The sequence below is a fragment of the Coloeus monedula genome (assembly GCF_965178545.1).
Source record: "Coloeus monedula genome assembly, chromosome: 7".
In the NCBI taxonomy this organism is placed as follows: Eukaryota; Metazoa; Chordata; class Aves; order Passeriformes; family Corvidae; genus Coloeus; species Coloeus monedula.
Genome location: NC_138787.1, coordinates 18,357,395 through 18,372,722, shown reverse-complemented (window position 1 = coordinate 18,372,722; position 15,328 = coordinate 18,357,395). Strand labels below are relative to the sequence as shown.

At 37.2% G+C, this 15,328-nt stretch overlaps 1 protein-coding gene across 4 annotated transcripts in view; it reads right to left on the bottom strand.

Annotated features, from left to right (window-relative positions):
* LNPK (lunapark, ER junction formation factor) overlaps nucleotides 1-15,328 on the bottom strand; it is a 50,633-nt gene that overhangs the window by 10,595 nt on the left and 24,710 nt on the right. For all 4 annotated transcript variants that reach the window (XR_014226587.1, XR_014226588.1, XR_014226589.1 and 1 more), the window contains exons 9-12: nucleotides 13,319-13,537; nucleotides 6,988-7,093; nucleotides 6,211-6,281; nucleotides 4,775-4,945 (exon numbers count right to left, since the gene is read on the bottom strand). Coding sequence is in view for 1 of the 4 variants with exons in the window: in XM_082285417.1 (XP_082141543.1) it covers nucleotides 4,775-4,945; nucleotides 6,211-6,281; nucleotides 6,988-7,093; nucleotides 13,319-13,537 (567 nt within the window). In the remaining 3 variants the exon portion in view is untranslated. The remainder of the gene's footprint in view (nucleotides 1-4,774; nucleotides 4,946-6,210; nucleotides 6,282-6,987; nucleotides 7,094-13,318; nucleotides 13,538-15,328) is intronic.

Genomic DNA, 15,328 nt, shown 5'->3' with positions numbered 1-15,328 from the left:
AGTCTGATCAGAAGGATGCCAAGCATCTACAACATCTTTGATGTAAGACCTAGGGACAACCACAGCCAGCAGCTTCTAATGGAAAGGAGAAAACCTGATGAAATGCATATTCTAACTATATTTAAAGGAAGAGGATGGTGCTTTCATTTTTATATTCTACTAAAAGGTATGGAGACACTGCTTATTTAAGCAAAAATTGACGGGTTTTTTATTAATTTTCCCTTCACTCTGTTCTTGATTAAACTTCTTGAAACTCTCCAGAATATACAGTAATACAAATTTACATGGAAAAATTTGGTCTTATAATTAAGTCTGAGAAAGTTAAAAAAACTAAAGAGTAGGTCCTTTAAATGAGTAGTCAGGGCATTCAGAGTAAGTGATGCTAACTCCAACCATAAACATGATCAGTCTTCATTAAAAATATATAGAGATTCCATTTTAAACACAGCAATTAATGGAAAGCTTGCCCAAAGTCAACCTGATTTAAATACTACACGATTAAAGTCATTGTGAGAGCAGTAGCCAACAAGTGAAAGCTCTGACTAAAAACTTAAAAGGATGACAAAAGAAAATGTAAGTGTCCTTGAAGAGTAATACTTAATCCATGATTTTATCAAAGAATGTAGCTTCACTCACATGATCTTAACAACAAACACAGCCCTATGCTTGCTGCATATTTAAGAGCTGCAGCAATGCAACCTTAAAAAACCTGCTCCTGGCTACAGCAGTTTTTCCCCCCAACACTCCTGCTTAATGCTTAGTACTTAGAAAGCCTATGTACTTCACACTGTAAGTAGTCAGCCACCCCTCCTCTTGCTGTAGAGAGTATCTCACTGCGTAACCAGTGAAATCACAATACTGCATCACTATTAAATTAAGTAGAAAATCTCTGTTAAGTGGGAATTCATAAAAATGTTGTAATTGCTCTAAAATATAGCTGCTTGTGCTTTCAAGCAGCTTTGGGACAAGCTTTCTTTGCTACTAGAGCTCCCCTTTAAGACAGATTTCCACATAGTGCCACATGTCTGAAGTATCTTTAAAGGATGTGTGTCCCACAGTAACCTGTTATTGGCTTTGATACCAGAGAAAGCTATTTGTGAAACCTTTGAAACAATTCAGATAATAGCACAGCATTCCCTCTACCCTTTATGTCCTACCAAAAAGGCAACTTACGCTACTCAGCAAAACTGAACTGTGGTTCACTAGAAACATAATAGACTTTTAAACCAAAAAAACTTGTTTACAAGTCATTAAACTCAAGGTGAGCTGACCTGTGTCTGCTTGAGAAATCATTGAGTTCAAGCCTTATTAGTCCTTTGTCTTCCATCAGTTTTATTCCCAGAAAAAGTTTGTTTCATCTGTAACACTTGCCCAAAGCCAAGCTCCACTTGTAGAACTCACAGTGAGTAAACACTTGAAATGGCATTATTTCTGGTAGAGCATTACTGTGAACCCTTCAGTTGAATAACAAGCCAAGTTTCTGCACTTGCCTTTAAAATGGAAACCCTTTCAAACATACTAGCAGCTGCTGTATTCCAAGAATCCTTACAAGTGACAGAGTATTAAATCATCATAAAAATATTTGAGCAAGATGGTCAAGGAATTGCATGCAAATCTACAGATATGACATAAAGCAGTCCATGAAGTGCTGACCACTGTGGTGAAGTCTAAAGTTCAAAGACATCTAATGAAAACCTCTGAATATCAGCACCGGACATTCAACACAGAACACTGAGAGCAAATTTTTTTTTTTTAAATTTTGTTTCAAAATACTGCAAAATGCTAAACCTGAATCAAGAATACAGCGTAACAGTACTAAATAAAGGTAAGGCAAAATTAATCAAGATGCTAAAAGTGGTTCCCCGTTGGCTCTGTCAATATGATCCAAACCTCAGTACATTTAAGAAAAGTACATGAGAAAACCAACTAGCCTTTGATTGGGGGGGGTATGGGGGAGAAGGGGGTGTCAAAATTGAGCCATATATGGAAAGGGTAAGAAAAGAGCTCAAGTGTATTGCTTCACTCTGGTACCAAAATTTCCTACATTAATCTGCTGAATAAGGAAGCATGATGTTTGTGCCAGTAATCTGCACCAGATTGACAGCTGATGACTCCATATTTCCAGAGGTTTAAAAAAAAATTCCAAAGTTCAGTACCAACAGCATGCCCCATAAGCATTCTTCAGATCTCTTATCTACAGGAGTTGTATGTAGCATGCTTGTCACTACATGAGCACACAACTGAAAAAAAGACTTAGCTTCATGCTCTACTCATTAGTCAAAGTAGCTGACCGGTAAAAAATATTTATAGCATTTCTGTATCACATCGTACTGCTGTTAGCTATGGTTTAAATGAATTACAGACAAGAGTTGTACTCCCCTGTGTTGTCAACATTGTGGTGAAGTTGGTTTCCTGACGTTAATGTTTGTCTACATCAGTAAGTGAAAATATTCTCTATTCTGGCTATGACAGCAGCTATTTTACTGAGGTGAACAAAAGCCTTCCCCAGAGCTCTACCTCAATGATAGCTTTGTACCTTAAACTTACAATCAAGGGATATGTTCATTTGCTAATAAAACCCAATAGCATGTAAGCAGTTATGTTTCATATTACAGTTCTGATGGAAAAAGTAATGTACGGAAAATATTTTCTCATTCAGAAGAGATTCCTTTGTGGCAAGTCACAGCAGGCACTGGCCTCCTCTACATCAACAAGACATTTCTCAGATAACAGTTATGTAAAATACTAAGACATACTCTATGTCTGGCTGCTTAGCAATTACCAAAATAGAATGGTTTGTATCATCTTGGAGAATAAATATTCAGAAAAGATCAGCTACTTAACCCAGAAAACCAAAAGTCTGTATACCCCTTACTTATTTCTTATGCCTCTGCTGCAAAATTTCACCATATACTTCTTATCAGGAAAAGAGAACTCTGCAATGAAGCTCACAGTCGTTTCTTTTCCTGCTGTTTTTAAGTAAAACAGCACATTAATACAAGACAACATCAGAATAAAACAAGTAATTTTCATTATTAAAGGTAAGTTGGTAAAATCAAATTTACCACAATAAATCCATCCTATTTTTTCTGCTGAAATGCTTGATAAAATTCTGCTTCCAAAAAAAAGCAAGTTCTCGCAGTTTTCATTCCTACATCTGAAGTGCTTAAACAGCAATCTCACACTAATTCTCCAGATTTTACATTTTTTACAACATCTATAGACTGACTCAGCATCTCAGACCTATTATAGGCACAGTTTGATAATAATTTCTTTCAACGATAATACCAGATTAATTAGCGAGCACCTCTCCTTAACTCTCTAAAAACCTGCAATAATGGATAATACTCAGAAGCCCTTGAGGCAACACAAGAGTTGAGTAGCCTTTTTTAAGGATCTCTATTTGAGTCAGAAAGAGGAAAACAAGCACACTTTTAAAGATCCCAGTAACAAAGTATGTCTTTTTCTGTAAGAATCTTCTAAATTCAAAAGTAGCCAAGAAGCTACTAACCTACCCTCCCCTCGCTTAATCATGATTCTGTGATTTAAGACAAAATGAGATATTTTCATTCTCTTTGTTTCATCCATTCGATTTCAGTCTTACTTTCATGTCAGTAACAGCACTTGGACTGAGGTAAGAGTGCAGTATGGCACAGGAAAAGAAACCAAACAGGTTTTCACTACAATGCACCCTCATGAAGCCATGCCCAGAGACATCCACCATTAGGTATGACTCCTCTACTGTTCTTTTGCAGCTTTCTCATGCCAGAAAGTAAAGCCCAATGTTATTTCGTACTCCCTCTTAAAAATAATCAAGCAGAAGCACTCTATTACCCTGTGACAGTTTCCCACAGTTGCTGTGTGGTTCAGTAGCCTGAACCTCAGCGCTGCACACTATCTGATAGTTTTCCCTCAGGACCCCTGCTTAAAATAACGTGAAGTCCCATCAAGCACTCAACAGCACATCTAACTGGAGATCCTCTGGTTTGAAATCATGATTTCTGGAGTCTTTTAAAACACTGCATCTTCCTGTTGGCTGTACACCAGATGTCTACTGTATCTGCAGACTATAAAATGTCTCAAAAGGAACTATGTTAAATTAAAATGACAATTTGTCTTTGAACTACCTGAAATTAAACACGGCAGTTTTACTAGATTTTCCTGCCCTGAGGAAAAGAGCAAAAGGAACAAAGGCAGAAATTCCAACACACCTCAACCAAACGACCTGCCAAACACAGTGAAAGTTAACTACTTTGGGACATACTCCCTCCTTAACTATTTCTGTAATTTACAGTGCTATTTTCTATCTGTTTGTGAGTAATATTAGAGTGAAAAAAATTGTTATGCCATCATTTGCACAAGATAATGACCAATATGAAGAAATTTTAGGGTACAGGAAAGAAGACTCTACTATCAACAACCTAAGCTAGGAGCAGAGACAAGAACTGAAAAAATATATAAACTGCACTTACTATGAAGTCAGAATAAACGGTACTATTTCAGTCGGAATGGACCAACAACAATCATCTAGACCAACTGCCCAACCAACTGGGGGTTGATCAAAAGCTAAAGCATGTTAAGGGCATTGTCCAAATGCCTCAAACACTGACAGACTTCAGTCATCAATCACCTCACCAGGAACCCTGTTTGAGCAGTGTTTTGAGTATTTCAGCTGTTGTCATTCTTACAAGAAAACTTAGCTCAACAGAGAGAGACAATGGGGAATTTCATTAGACTTTTAAAAAAGAGCAGACTTCACGAGATTAGTACATACCTTTTGTCTGCTGAGGCTCCTGGGGCTTTCTCTCCCTAGGTTCTAGAGGCTCAGTTTCAGATCGCAATTCTGTAGATTGCTTTCTTTCAAAACTGAAGTCTGGAAGTCGTGGAGCTTGAGGTCTAGTTTTTCTTGCAGGATTCAGGAAGAAGCAGTAGGCACACCTAAATGCTACACAAAGACACCCAGTAAGCAGCCTCACTAATTAACTTCACATTTCACCTTTATTCCTACACTATCTTCTGATGGTCAAAAATACCAAAACCAGAGAGTTAACTAAGTGACTATCAGTACCAGAGAGTACCTTCATCAAATTCACATATGCTGTTCTATACAGGTCCTTCTCTAAATTGAGCAGGCATTTGCTTTTTGCAAACCTGCTTACTTTCAGCTCTGCTGCACTGTGTACTGCCCAACACTGTGAAAGATTTGACCACAATGAACAAAATAATGCAATTCAGTAGCACCAGATGTTGCCACATGGTGCTCTATTCTTTCCTACAAAAGAATTACGTTGGCAGATGAATTTTTTTCCCTCCCCTTAAGATGGCACTTTCGCCACAATCTGAGTAAGGAGATGTTAGGAATTCCACAAGGTATGTCTCGTTCTGCCTTTTGAGGAGCATTCTGCTCAAGTGACGCTTAATTAAGAAAAAGCAGTTTTGTTTTGTAGAAGTACTGGATACCATTTAATACTTCAATAACTATTTTTGTCCTCCCCACTCTCACCAAGACAAGTAGGGAAGTGGCAATTTCTGGTACAGTGGAGTTGTGAATTAAAATGACATACAGACTACGTATCTTTGGTTTCATAGGAAACATTCAGCTTATTCTTACAGTGCAGTATATTTACTCATAAAATTAAACAAAATTAAATAGAAGATTTAGCTAAGAATCCATAGTTTCTTAAGCATCAGGCTTACACTTGTGGTAGAAAGCAGGCAAAATACAACATCTGTGTTCAATAAAGAGCTGTGTCTGTCTTAAGTTATTGTCAGCCATAAATTCACGTATAGGCCCCTAGGGCTTGTTCCCACTTTTTCCAATACGCCCCCAAGATCTTCTTGCCAAAGGAAAATTTAGTTTAAGTTCTGCTAAAAGAGGCACACTTTAATGTCAGATAGTTTCTCAACATAAAACCCTTCTGAGAACCATTCATAGCCAGTAGCAATGTTCAGGGATGTATTGGAGGAAGCTTATTTCTACTGAATAGTTTTCTACACATAAAATCCATGACCTGGAGGTTGCAATAAAGTACTTCTCTAAGTCTTGAAGGAAATCTTAAGATACAGAGAAATAAGTTACCAAAAAATATCCCACATGAAGTGATACGTCACAATGTCAGTTAAGTACTTAGCTGCAACCAAAATGAAGTATGATTCATGTTTGTTACGAAACATAAGCCAAGTAACAGTCTAAAAAAGATTAGCTCTTACCTATATACTCAAACTCCTCCTTCAAAGCCATACCATTGTGAGAAAAACATTGCTGACATATAAGAGCATACCTAGAAAACATGAATAATACATAATTACATACCTTTAAGTAAAAACACATTGAAGGAAGATGTATTTTACCTTACATATTGACTAATACCTTAGATCTTTTCTTCTAAAAGGTGATGTCCACAATGAAATTATTACCCTTGAAAGCAAACTACATCTGTAGATTAAATAATACTTTTTGAAGTTGGTTTAACCACTGTGAAATACTCGCAGCTACACTTTAAATCACAGTTCAACATATTTTTAATATCATCAGTGTCAGAAAACAACACACAAATTAAGCTTTTGTTTCATTAGAATACAGTTAATATGAAAAGTAACCATAGTTAATGTGTTATGTTCTGATATGTCTGGATAGTTCTGAAGGCAATCTGAAAGGCATTTATAGCAGATATAAAGCTAAAGTGCTGAGGCAATGGATATTTTTTTATTTCAAAATATAAGTCATTCACCCACTTGAGTACAGATTTTTCTTTGTATCACACGGCTAATACCACTCAGAACAGAGGTTAGTTTTGCCCAAATATTAGCAGTTTCCCTGCAAAGAGATTTCAACTGAATCATTGAGAAAGAGCCATTTCTTAATTACGAAAATTTTGAACAAGTTCATTTGCAATTCTTTTAACCTTGATGTGTCTGGCTTAAACAAAAAGGTTAAGAAGCTTCCTTTCCCCAAAGTGCTTAGGTATTTCTTAAAGAACATTTTACCTGTTCTGAGGACCATCACCAACCAAATATTCAATAACTCTATCCACAACTCCTCTTTCTCGAGGAAGAACAGGTCTTGCCAATGGAGGGCCTGGAGGATGAAGACCTAGAAGACATGAATTATATCAAAATTATTTTCCACTATATTATTACAAATCGTATTTTACTGTGTGTGCTACTGTAACAAAATAATTGCATCAACTTAATATACATGGGCATATTTCTTAGTCAACTAGGAAAGCTGTAAGATTCTTCAACCCACAATAGTTGAAAATTCCTCTTCTGCTCCTTTAGCTTACAATTTCATTAAATCACTCCATTTTTACACCTTGGACATGTAATTAAATTTCCAATTTCTGAAGAACTTTATGTATCAATAGTATTCAATGATTATTAACAAATAGAGGCTTTTTAAGAAAGAACAACTTAACTAAGTTCTCTTCATACACTCTCAACTCTGCAAATTTATACTTCTAGTTTATACCAATAAATCTGGCAAAATCAATGACAACAATAGAACTAGAGATCAGGGCAACCTGGTCTCCTGGAAGGTGTCCTGTCCATGGCATGAGGCTTTCAAATAGATTATCTTTAAGATCCCTTAAAATCCAAACCATTCTATGACTTTATGAAGTTGTCACCACTGAAACACCCCCTGGTTTCTGTGTAATTACTATACCACATGAGCATGCCCTCAGCGTGCATTCAGTCTTTACATTAAATCTGTCCAGCTGTTTGTCACTCCGGCAATCCCTCATTTAATGGCAAGTTGGATACTTTCAGATTTATGCTTAGTCAGAGAAGCCAGAAGGCCACTATAAAGATACTATTTCCCCCATGCATTTAACAAACTACTATCAAAACGAAACTCCTTAAAGAAAAGGTAAGAGCAATGGTTGGTACTTTTTCACCTCTACCTACAGCAGTTAAATTGGAACACTAGCACAAGTTTTTCTTTCTGCAAAGTTTTAAAACATCTGGTCCATTGTATAAGACCAATGCAAACCACCAATTTCCATTTATATAGCTTTGAGTTCTTATGTCTACTTTCTCTTGCAGCCTTAAAACAGAATAAGCTAGGCCTAACATAAGCAACTCAGGTCTGAATCATTCCAATGCAAGTGTAGGAACCCAGAGTGCCGAGAATATTTCTCTGCCTGTTTTTAAGGGTTCTTACCCCCCTGAACAACACTGTTTTAGCTTCAAACCTTGGAAAAAATTACCAACAGTCAGACAAGAACTAGAAAATACAGTGGTGTGAATTAGGTGATAGACTACTACGTAAGATTGTCACAGGGTGAAAAATTTAGAGGTTTTGGGCTTCTCTTTGTAGTAAATAGATAAGAATAAAAACCATCAAAATGGAGGATTGTTGTTGTTCTCTAAAACTTCTTCTCCTTCTTCTACTACTCCATGTTCTGCAGTAAAAGTAGTTTGGAATGATTGGATAGAAAATGCCGCAGTTCCTGCCCGTGTTACTGAATAATTGTAGGAAAGTGAAAATAATGTACGTTTTTAGTAACTATTGGTTAAAATATCTTTAAAAGGCTGTGTAAATCTTGATAGAGAGCCCTCACTCCTGCTTTTCTGTGCTCTATGCTGTACCTGGGTCACGCTAGTGGCTCTGTTCCTCTGCTAAGACTTAATAAACAGCTATCTGGAAGCATTGAAACTCAAGGAAAAGTCTCGGTTTATCTTTGAAACTCCTTGCAAGGACTTTCAGCAAATTCTCTCCCATCCAGAAGGACTTGATTTACGGCACGGTTCAGTGTCATGCAACCATTCAAATAACTAAGTATGGAGAGGAAACATTTTACAGTTAAGCACCAGAAGCATTATGTTACAGTACTTTCAACAAACAGTTCTGGGTGTAAGATAATGCAGCACTTGGGGGAAGAGAAGGGAAGACTTAAAATCTATTCCCATAAGAGCTTTATGAATTACATTCAAAGTCCACAAAACAAACAAGCAAAATAAACAGTGTTTGAGTAGAACAACGAACCAGTCTTTCAGAACTCTCAAACTGGGACAAAATGGTCAGCTTCAGCCACTTCAAGACAAAACTGTGACCCCTTGCAAATAAAACTTGGTTTAAACCAATGACAAAATTACTAGTAAAAATGCAAAAGTCCTATACAAGCTCAGGACAGCTAAGAAGGTGAGACAGGAAAAAAAACCAGCTAGTATTAGCAGGTTTTGTACTGAGATGAGCATACAGCAACCTGAAGCCCTGCAAGAACTAAGTATATGTAATTCATAGAAATTAAATAATGGAGGTGCAAAAAGTTCTGGCTCGTAGCTATTCTCACTACATCCAGTAAAAACAAATATAGAAACAGCAGGGCTTAAAAGAAAGGCCTTTAGTAACTACAGAAGTCAGCCTGCAATTCTCTTTTCAATTTGCTGTATGCTTCCAGTGTTTTTCTTGACATATGTTTCACAGAATCCCCTGTAATGACCAATAATAAAGAGGAAGTTAAAGGGTAAAACAAACTAAAATCACTGTCTCAATATGCAACAGAGTAAAACAGATTAAACGCACTGTCTAAAAATGCAAAATAGGATTTTTTAAAAATCCAAACAAAGGACAACTAAGAGAGCATAGTTTGTTAGTATGTTGAACTACTTCAGAAGGACATTTGATTGAAAGATATTGTGTTAAAAACAGTTGACTTCAAGCTTTTCAGGATTGTTCAGATTTAGTTTTCTTATAGCAACTTAGCCAGGGACAGCATCAGGACATGCACAATCATAGCTTCCAGCACTTTGATAAACATACAAATAGAAGTAACATGTACCTCTTAAGCAGAGTATTCATACAATATGATGAGTTGGAAGGGACCCATCAGGATCATCGAGTCCAACTCCTGGCCCTGCAAAGGACACCCCAAAAATCACACCATGTGCCTGAGAGCGCTGTCCAAACGCTTCTTGAACTCTGTCAGGCTTGGTGCTGTGACCACTTCCCTGGGGAGCCCATGCCAGTGCTCTGGGTGAAAAACTTTACCCTGATACCCAACCTACACCTCCCCGACTCAGCTTCATGCCATTTCCTTGGGCCCTGTCACTAGTCATCAGAGTGAAGAGATCAGTGCCTGCCCCTCTCCTTCCCCCCATGAGGATGCTGAAGACCACAGTGAGGTCTCCCCTCAGTCTCCTCTTCTCCAGGCTGAAAGAATCAAGTATCTCAGGCACTCCTCATAAATCTTCACCTCCAGACCAGGAGGCAGAGAAAACAGCAAGTCTTACTATTCAATAACCTGATCCAAGATGGGCTTCATGTTTAAATACAGCATTGAAAATGACTGCGAGCAAATTACCATTTCAAGCCTCCTACCTTTCAATCTTCACAGACAGAAGCAACAAAGGAAAAAGTAACTAAGGGCAGAATGTACTACATTGTGGTAAACCTCACGCTCAATGCCACATACAGATAACCTCCATCCTCTATGGCAAATGTCAAACATTGTAGGAATCAAGTGTTTTCAGCAGTGCCCTCTTGCAGTGCTACACATAAAACAAGACTAATCTTGACATTAAGGCTGCACTATTTCTAACAGTCTTTCAAGATACATCTTGTCAATATTGGATATTTGACCTAAATGGACTGTCCTAATCTTTAGGAGCACAAGAAAATTTGTTCAGAAAATACTGCAATTTACAACCCATTTGTTAAGTAAAAAGATTCCATACTCAACATAAATGTTTTTAAAATTTTTTAAGTTTTCACAAACAAGAGAAATGAATTCAGGAGATAACAATCAGTGAATGCATTTCCAAGTTACCCCTGTATTCTGTCCTCAAGCAGGAACCTAGACCCTCACAGCAACAAAACCCTCACAGCAGCAAAACAGAACAAATTCAGTGCAGTATAAGCTAGATTCTGCTAAAGCTGTCCAAAGTAGAGGTCAGGCAAAATTCATTTCCTAGAGCCTCATAAAAACCTAAAAGATCCAATACTTCCATCAAAAAAAGGCACTGATACAATCTGCACTAGAATTAAAGCTCTAGAACAACTTTGTGAATACCTGGTTTACACTCAAATGTTTACTTAGGAATTTATTCAAAAGACCAAGTTTTCATATGACTTGTAAATCACCAATATATTAAGTTTCTAAAAGTCAATAACCAAGGTAAAAATTGAATAAAGTCACCTGGAGTGAAACATCACAACACACTCCAACAACAACTTCAATTACCTGCCTACTAATAACTCAAACCAACCATCCCGGTTCTCATGCTGTTACGGACACCAGTAATTAATATAAACATCAAAAGCAATCATTGTAGAAAGACTGGTCATTTTTGCAAAGCTTGGCAAACTCTCAACTACCTGCTGGTTATTAATTTTCAAACATATGGGAGCTCTGTGGTAATACACGTTAAATTGATTCTCCCCTACAAAATATAGTATAATGAAAATGAATTATTAATCTTCTGTAAAATAGAGATAATTAAGGCTATTCATATTTGTTGCAGGCCATGCATAAACTTAGATGCAATATTGTTCTTATAGATACTGAATTTACGTACTTTTCACTACAGCTACACGACAAATTTCATACACCTGCAAGGTTTGGGGAAATTCAAGAAAAAAGAGGACTTCCATATTAACTGACAATTGCAGTGGCTCCCATTGTTATTCATGGCAAAGTAACATGTTTGGTCAAAATACCAGTTACTAGTGGGGGAAAAAGTGCCTGTAAGGCATTATCACAAAAACTACATTAGAATTTTTAAATCACAAGCTTGTCCTTTCAAACAAGTCAGTTACTTTATTTTCCTTCCTCCTCTAAAACATTTATGCAGTACAGGCTGAATTTCATCCAGCTTATTCAATGTGCCTGAATCTTCCCCAAAGAACAAAGCTATTATACAGCTGATAGCTTATTATACAGTCAGCTTCCTTAAAAAGAAGCATGCAATTTTAAACTCATTATGGAATTTTTGGTAATCAGATATCAGTGAATGTGGTTTGCAACCAGATGACCAATTTCCTGGTGCAAGGAGCTAATTTCTGGTACTTCAAGATAATCAAGACTTACTAACAATTTGCCTTTACAGTTCACTTCAGGGATAAAAACAAATTTAGCAGTTTCATAACACAGGTAAAGAATTACTAACAACAGATAAGATTTAATGGACTCTACAGAGAAGGGAGATCACAACTTTCCATGACAAGTTTATTCCACTTCACTAAGCAACAGGAAAAGGCATTTTAACATTCAGCTTCCCAAGATCTTAGAGAGCAGGTGTCAATATATTATTTACAGGTCTACTTTTAGATTGTATCTTGGAAATTAGTAAGGAAGGACATACAGCTGGTAAGACTTAAGTAGCTTCAAGTAAAAATCAGGAACACAGGGCAGAGAAAAATATTCTTGATCCCTGTATACATAGAGCGAAGAACTACTCCACATTACACTGGTGCTCACGAGATTCTTGGCAAGTTTTACCCCTTCTATTTTCAAGACAGCATTTCATATCTTTTCTTGCCTTGTGATCCAATTTGTCAAACATCCCATGAAGAATGGAAGGCCTGGCACAAACCATCCTTTACACACAGCTTTACCATCCATGAGGAAAATGAGAACTGTGCTTCCCACCCAAAACTCTCAAATTTTGCAATTCCTCCAATTCCATTTAGTTCATATTCTATTTATTGAAAGTCCATCCCATCTGAATACCAAATAAGAAATCAAGTGAAAAACATTTTCAGGCTACAAAACCAAATTTTAAGGACTACTCATTCCTACCAGATTTCAACCTGTTGCTAGACTTTGGACTCTTGTACCAAAATAACAATGCCTTTTTAGCATTCAGCTACAACACAGACAACTTTTCTGTTGTATTTGGTATCCCACACTTTAATCTATGAGTAGAGGCTGCATGACTATACCTTCTAGAGTAAAAATTTAAATAAATGTCAAAATGCATGTTAAAAAAAATATGTGCAGGGTTTAGTGAGAAGCATGAATGTATTCTGAAAGTGTTCTCCTCTGTACCTGATTTATACAAGCATAGAGCTCTTCTAAACTAAGAACATAAAAAGGTATGCTATATTGTTGACTACAGAATACTGCAAAGTTTTATTGCCATTTAAACAAAGAAGCCATAACAGTTAAATGAGCTCAGGCAATAGGTTTCAGCATCAAAAGGTGCCAGCTGTAAAGAGTTATGGCTAATTGAATATGGAACTCCTGCTTAATCAGATAACTGCTCTGCTATCTCCAAATGAAATGCCATTTCCATACTGTCTGAAAATGGCCTATTTTATTGGTAACCAGAGAAAACAATATAAACTGTAAATAACATTAAGTGCTGTGTTTACCCATTCCAGGCACTGAAGTAGCAGGGGATCCAGGGCGTCTTGGTAAAACGTTTGATTGCAAGGATGCCACAGCAGCTCTTTCCAGGAGCCCGCTCACAGCTGGTGTCTCTCTCTGCAGATTCGGAGATGCTGGAAGCAGGGACTTTGGAGAGCCTTGTTTAGGAGTTGCAGGTTGAGGTGTAGAAACATTTCTTTGAGCTGCAGTCCTCTGACGAATTTCTGACAAGAACATGTACATACTGAATTTAGTATCTAGCATTATAGGCAAGATATTAGTAAAGGTACATTAATATTGTTATACCAATTAGCAAATTACAGAATCAAACAAAACCAGGAAGGTCTTAAACTAAATATCATCAGCTGAGCATGTCACAGAAGTAAATACCATGCAGAAGTAAATACCACATAGAATACTGTATTTCAATAGCAATTATCATAACTGTTAAACACTTTGGGCAAAATTCTTCTAGAAGGCAATTAGAGAACAGAATCATAAAGTATCTGCTAAGGCAGAATGCTGGACATATGAATAGTTAGACTCAAACCACAATGCACAGAACTGACCACTTTTTACTCCATGGCTTAAGAATGCTTCCAAGTATTCAGCTTTTCATGGGACCAAAATTACTCAGTCAGTACCTAAAATGCCCAGGCTAAGTGCCCAGAGTTATTTTAAAATATCAGATTGGATAAATGAAACAACTCTAAAAACAGAAGAAAAGGTAATGCTTCTTTCAAGTGATGTAGTTTCACTCACTTGTTTCAGTAACCCTGTCATCAAACCATGTGCATGGATTCTCACAAAGCAAGAATGGGCTCTGCTGGAACACATCCCTACTTTTACCTCTTCTCACACCACTATCAGTTAGTATTGAATCACTATCATGAAAACCTTAAACATACTTCCTCAGTTGTTCTTACCTGAAGCCAAATACCACCAGAGTAATATACTATGGTTTCAATGCTGTAATAGTCACTATTGCAACAAATCGAACTGCAATGTAACCATTGCTTTAGGTCTGCAGATATTCACATGGTTAAAAAGTACCAGCTTAGTCTCTAAAAGGGACACCCCAGTAACACCCACACCTAAGGCTGTAATACCCTACAGAGTTAGCATATAGCACCCAAGTCACTTTGAACAAGCTTGCATGTCTTCCTTCACAGCAAATGGAATTTAACACTACATTTGGACTCTAAAATCATTTCCATGAGTGTCAAGATTAGAGGGATTTTATCTGCTGACTTTGTGTCAGGCTGGAAGAGTTTAAATGCTTCGCAGGCAGTTTATAGGTCCACTGGCAACCAGCCACTGGAAAATGGGTGTGCTGAGTCTGAAGGAACGATCCCTGCCCCCAAAAGTACAATACTACCACGCCAAGCTCCTGCTTTGGGTGGAGGAGGGGAACATGCTACATCGGCTTGCACTAGCTAAGAAAAAGCTGCTATCACTGAAGTACTAGGTCAAACATAACAATTCTGTGGGAAAACAGCCAATCTAGTGCCATGAAAATTGCAACATACATAGGTTATGGTCTTGTCTACTTATCTGTACATATAAATAGGATTAATATACAACAGAAGAAAGAATTAAAAATTTGTTGGTATCACCACTTTAAAAACTACAAGTTAAAAAACTACAGTCTTACTAAAAATCCATCTAGTTCAGTTTCCTACGAAGCAGAACAAATTACTACTTTTCCCCTGCCACACCTTCATGTGCATGGCTGCATTACTTCACACAACTTCATCATCCAAATGACATCACCCCATAAGTCTGAAGGTTCTGTATTTTAACTTGATTTTAACAAGTTAGAAGTTAATGCTTGCCCCCTCACTATTTAAGATGTTCAGAATCTGGAAACCAGGATTAATTGGTGAGGTAGTTGCAGAAATTCCATCAGCTTTTCCTTGGTGACTTGCTTCTAGTTTGAAAACTGCTCCTGGTGTTGAGAGTTTTATCTGAAGTAAGAATTCATTTATGATGAACCTCCCCATTAACATGTCTTC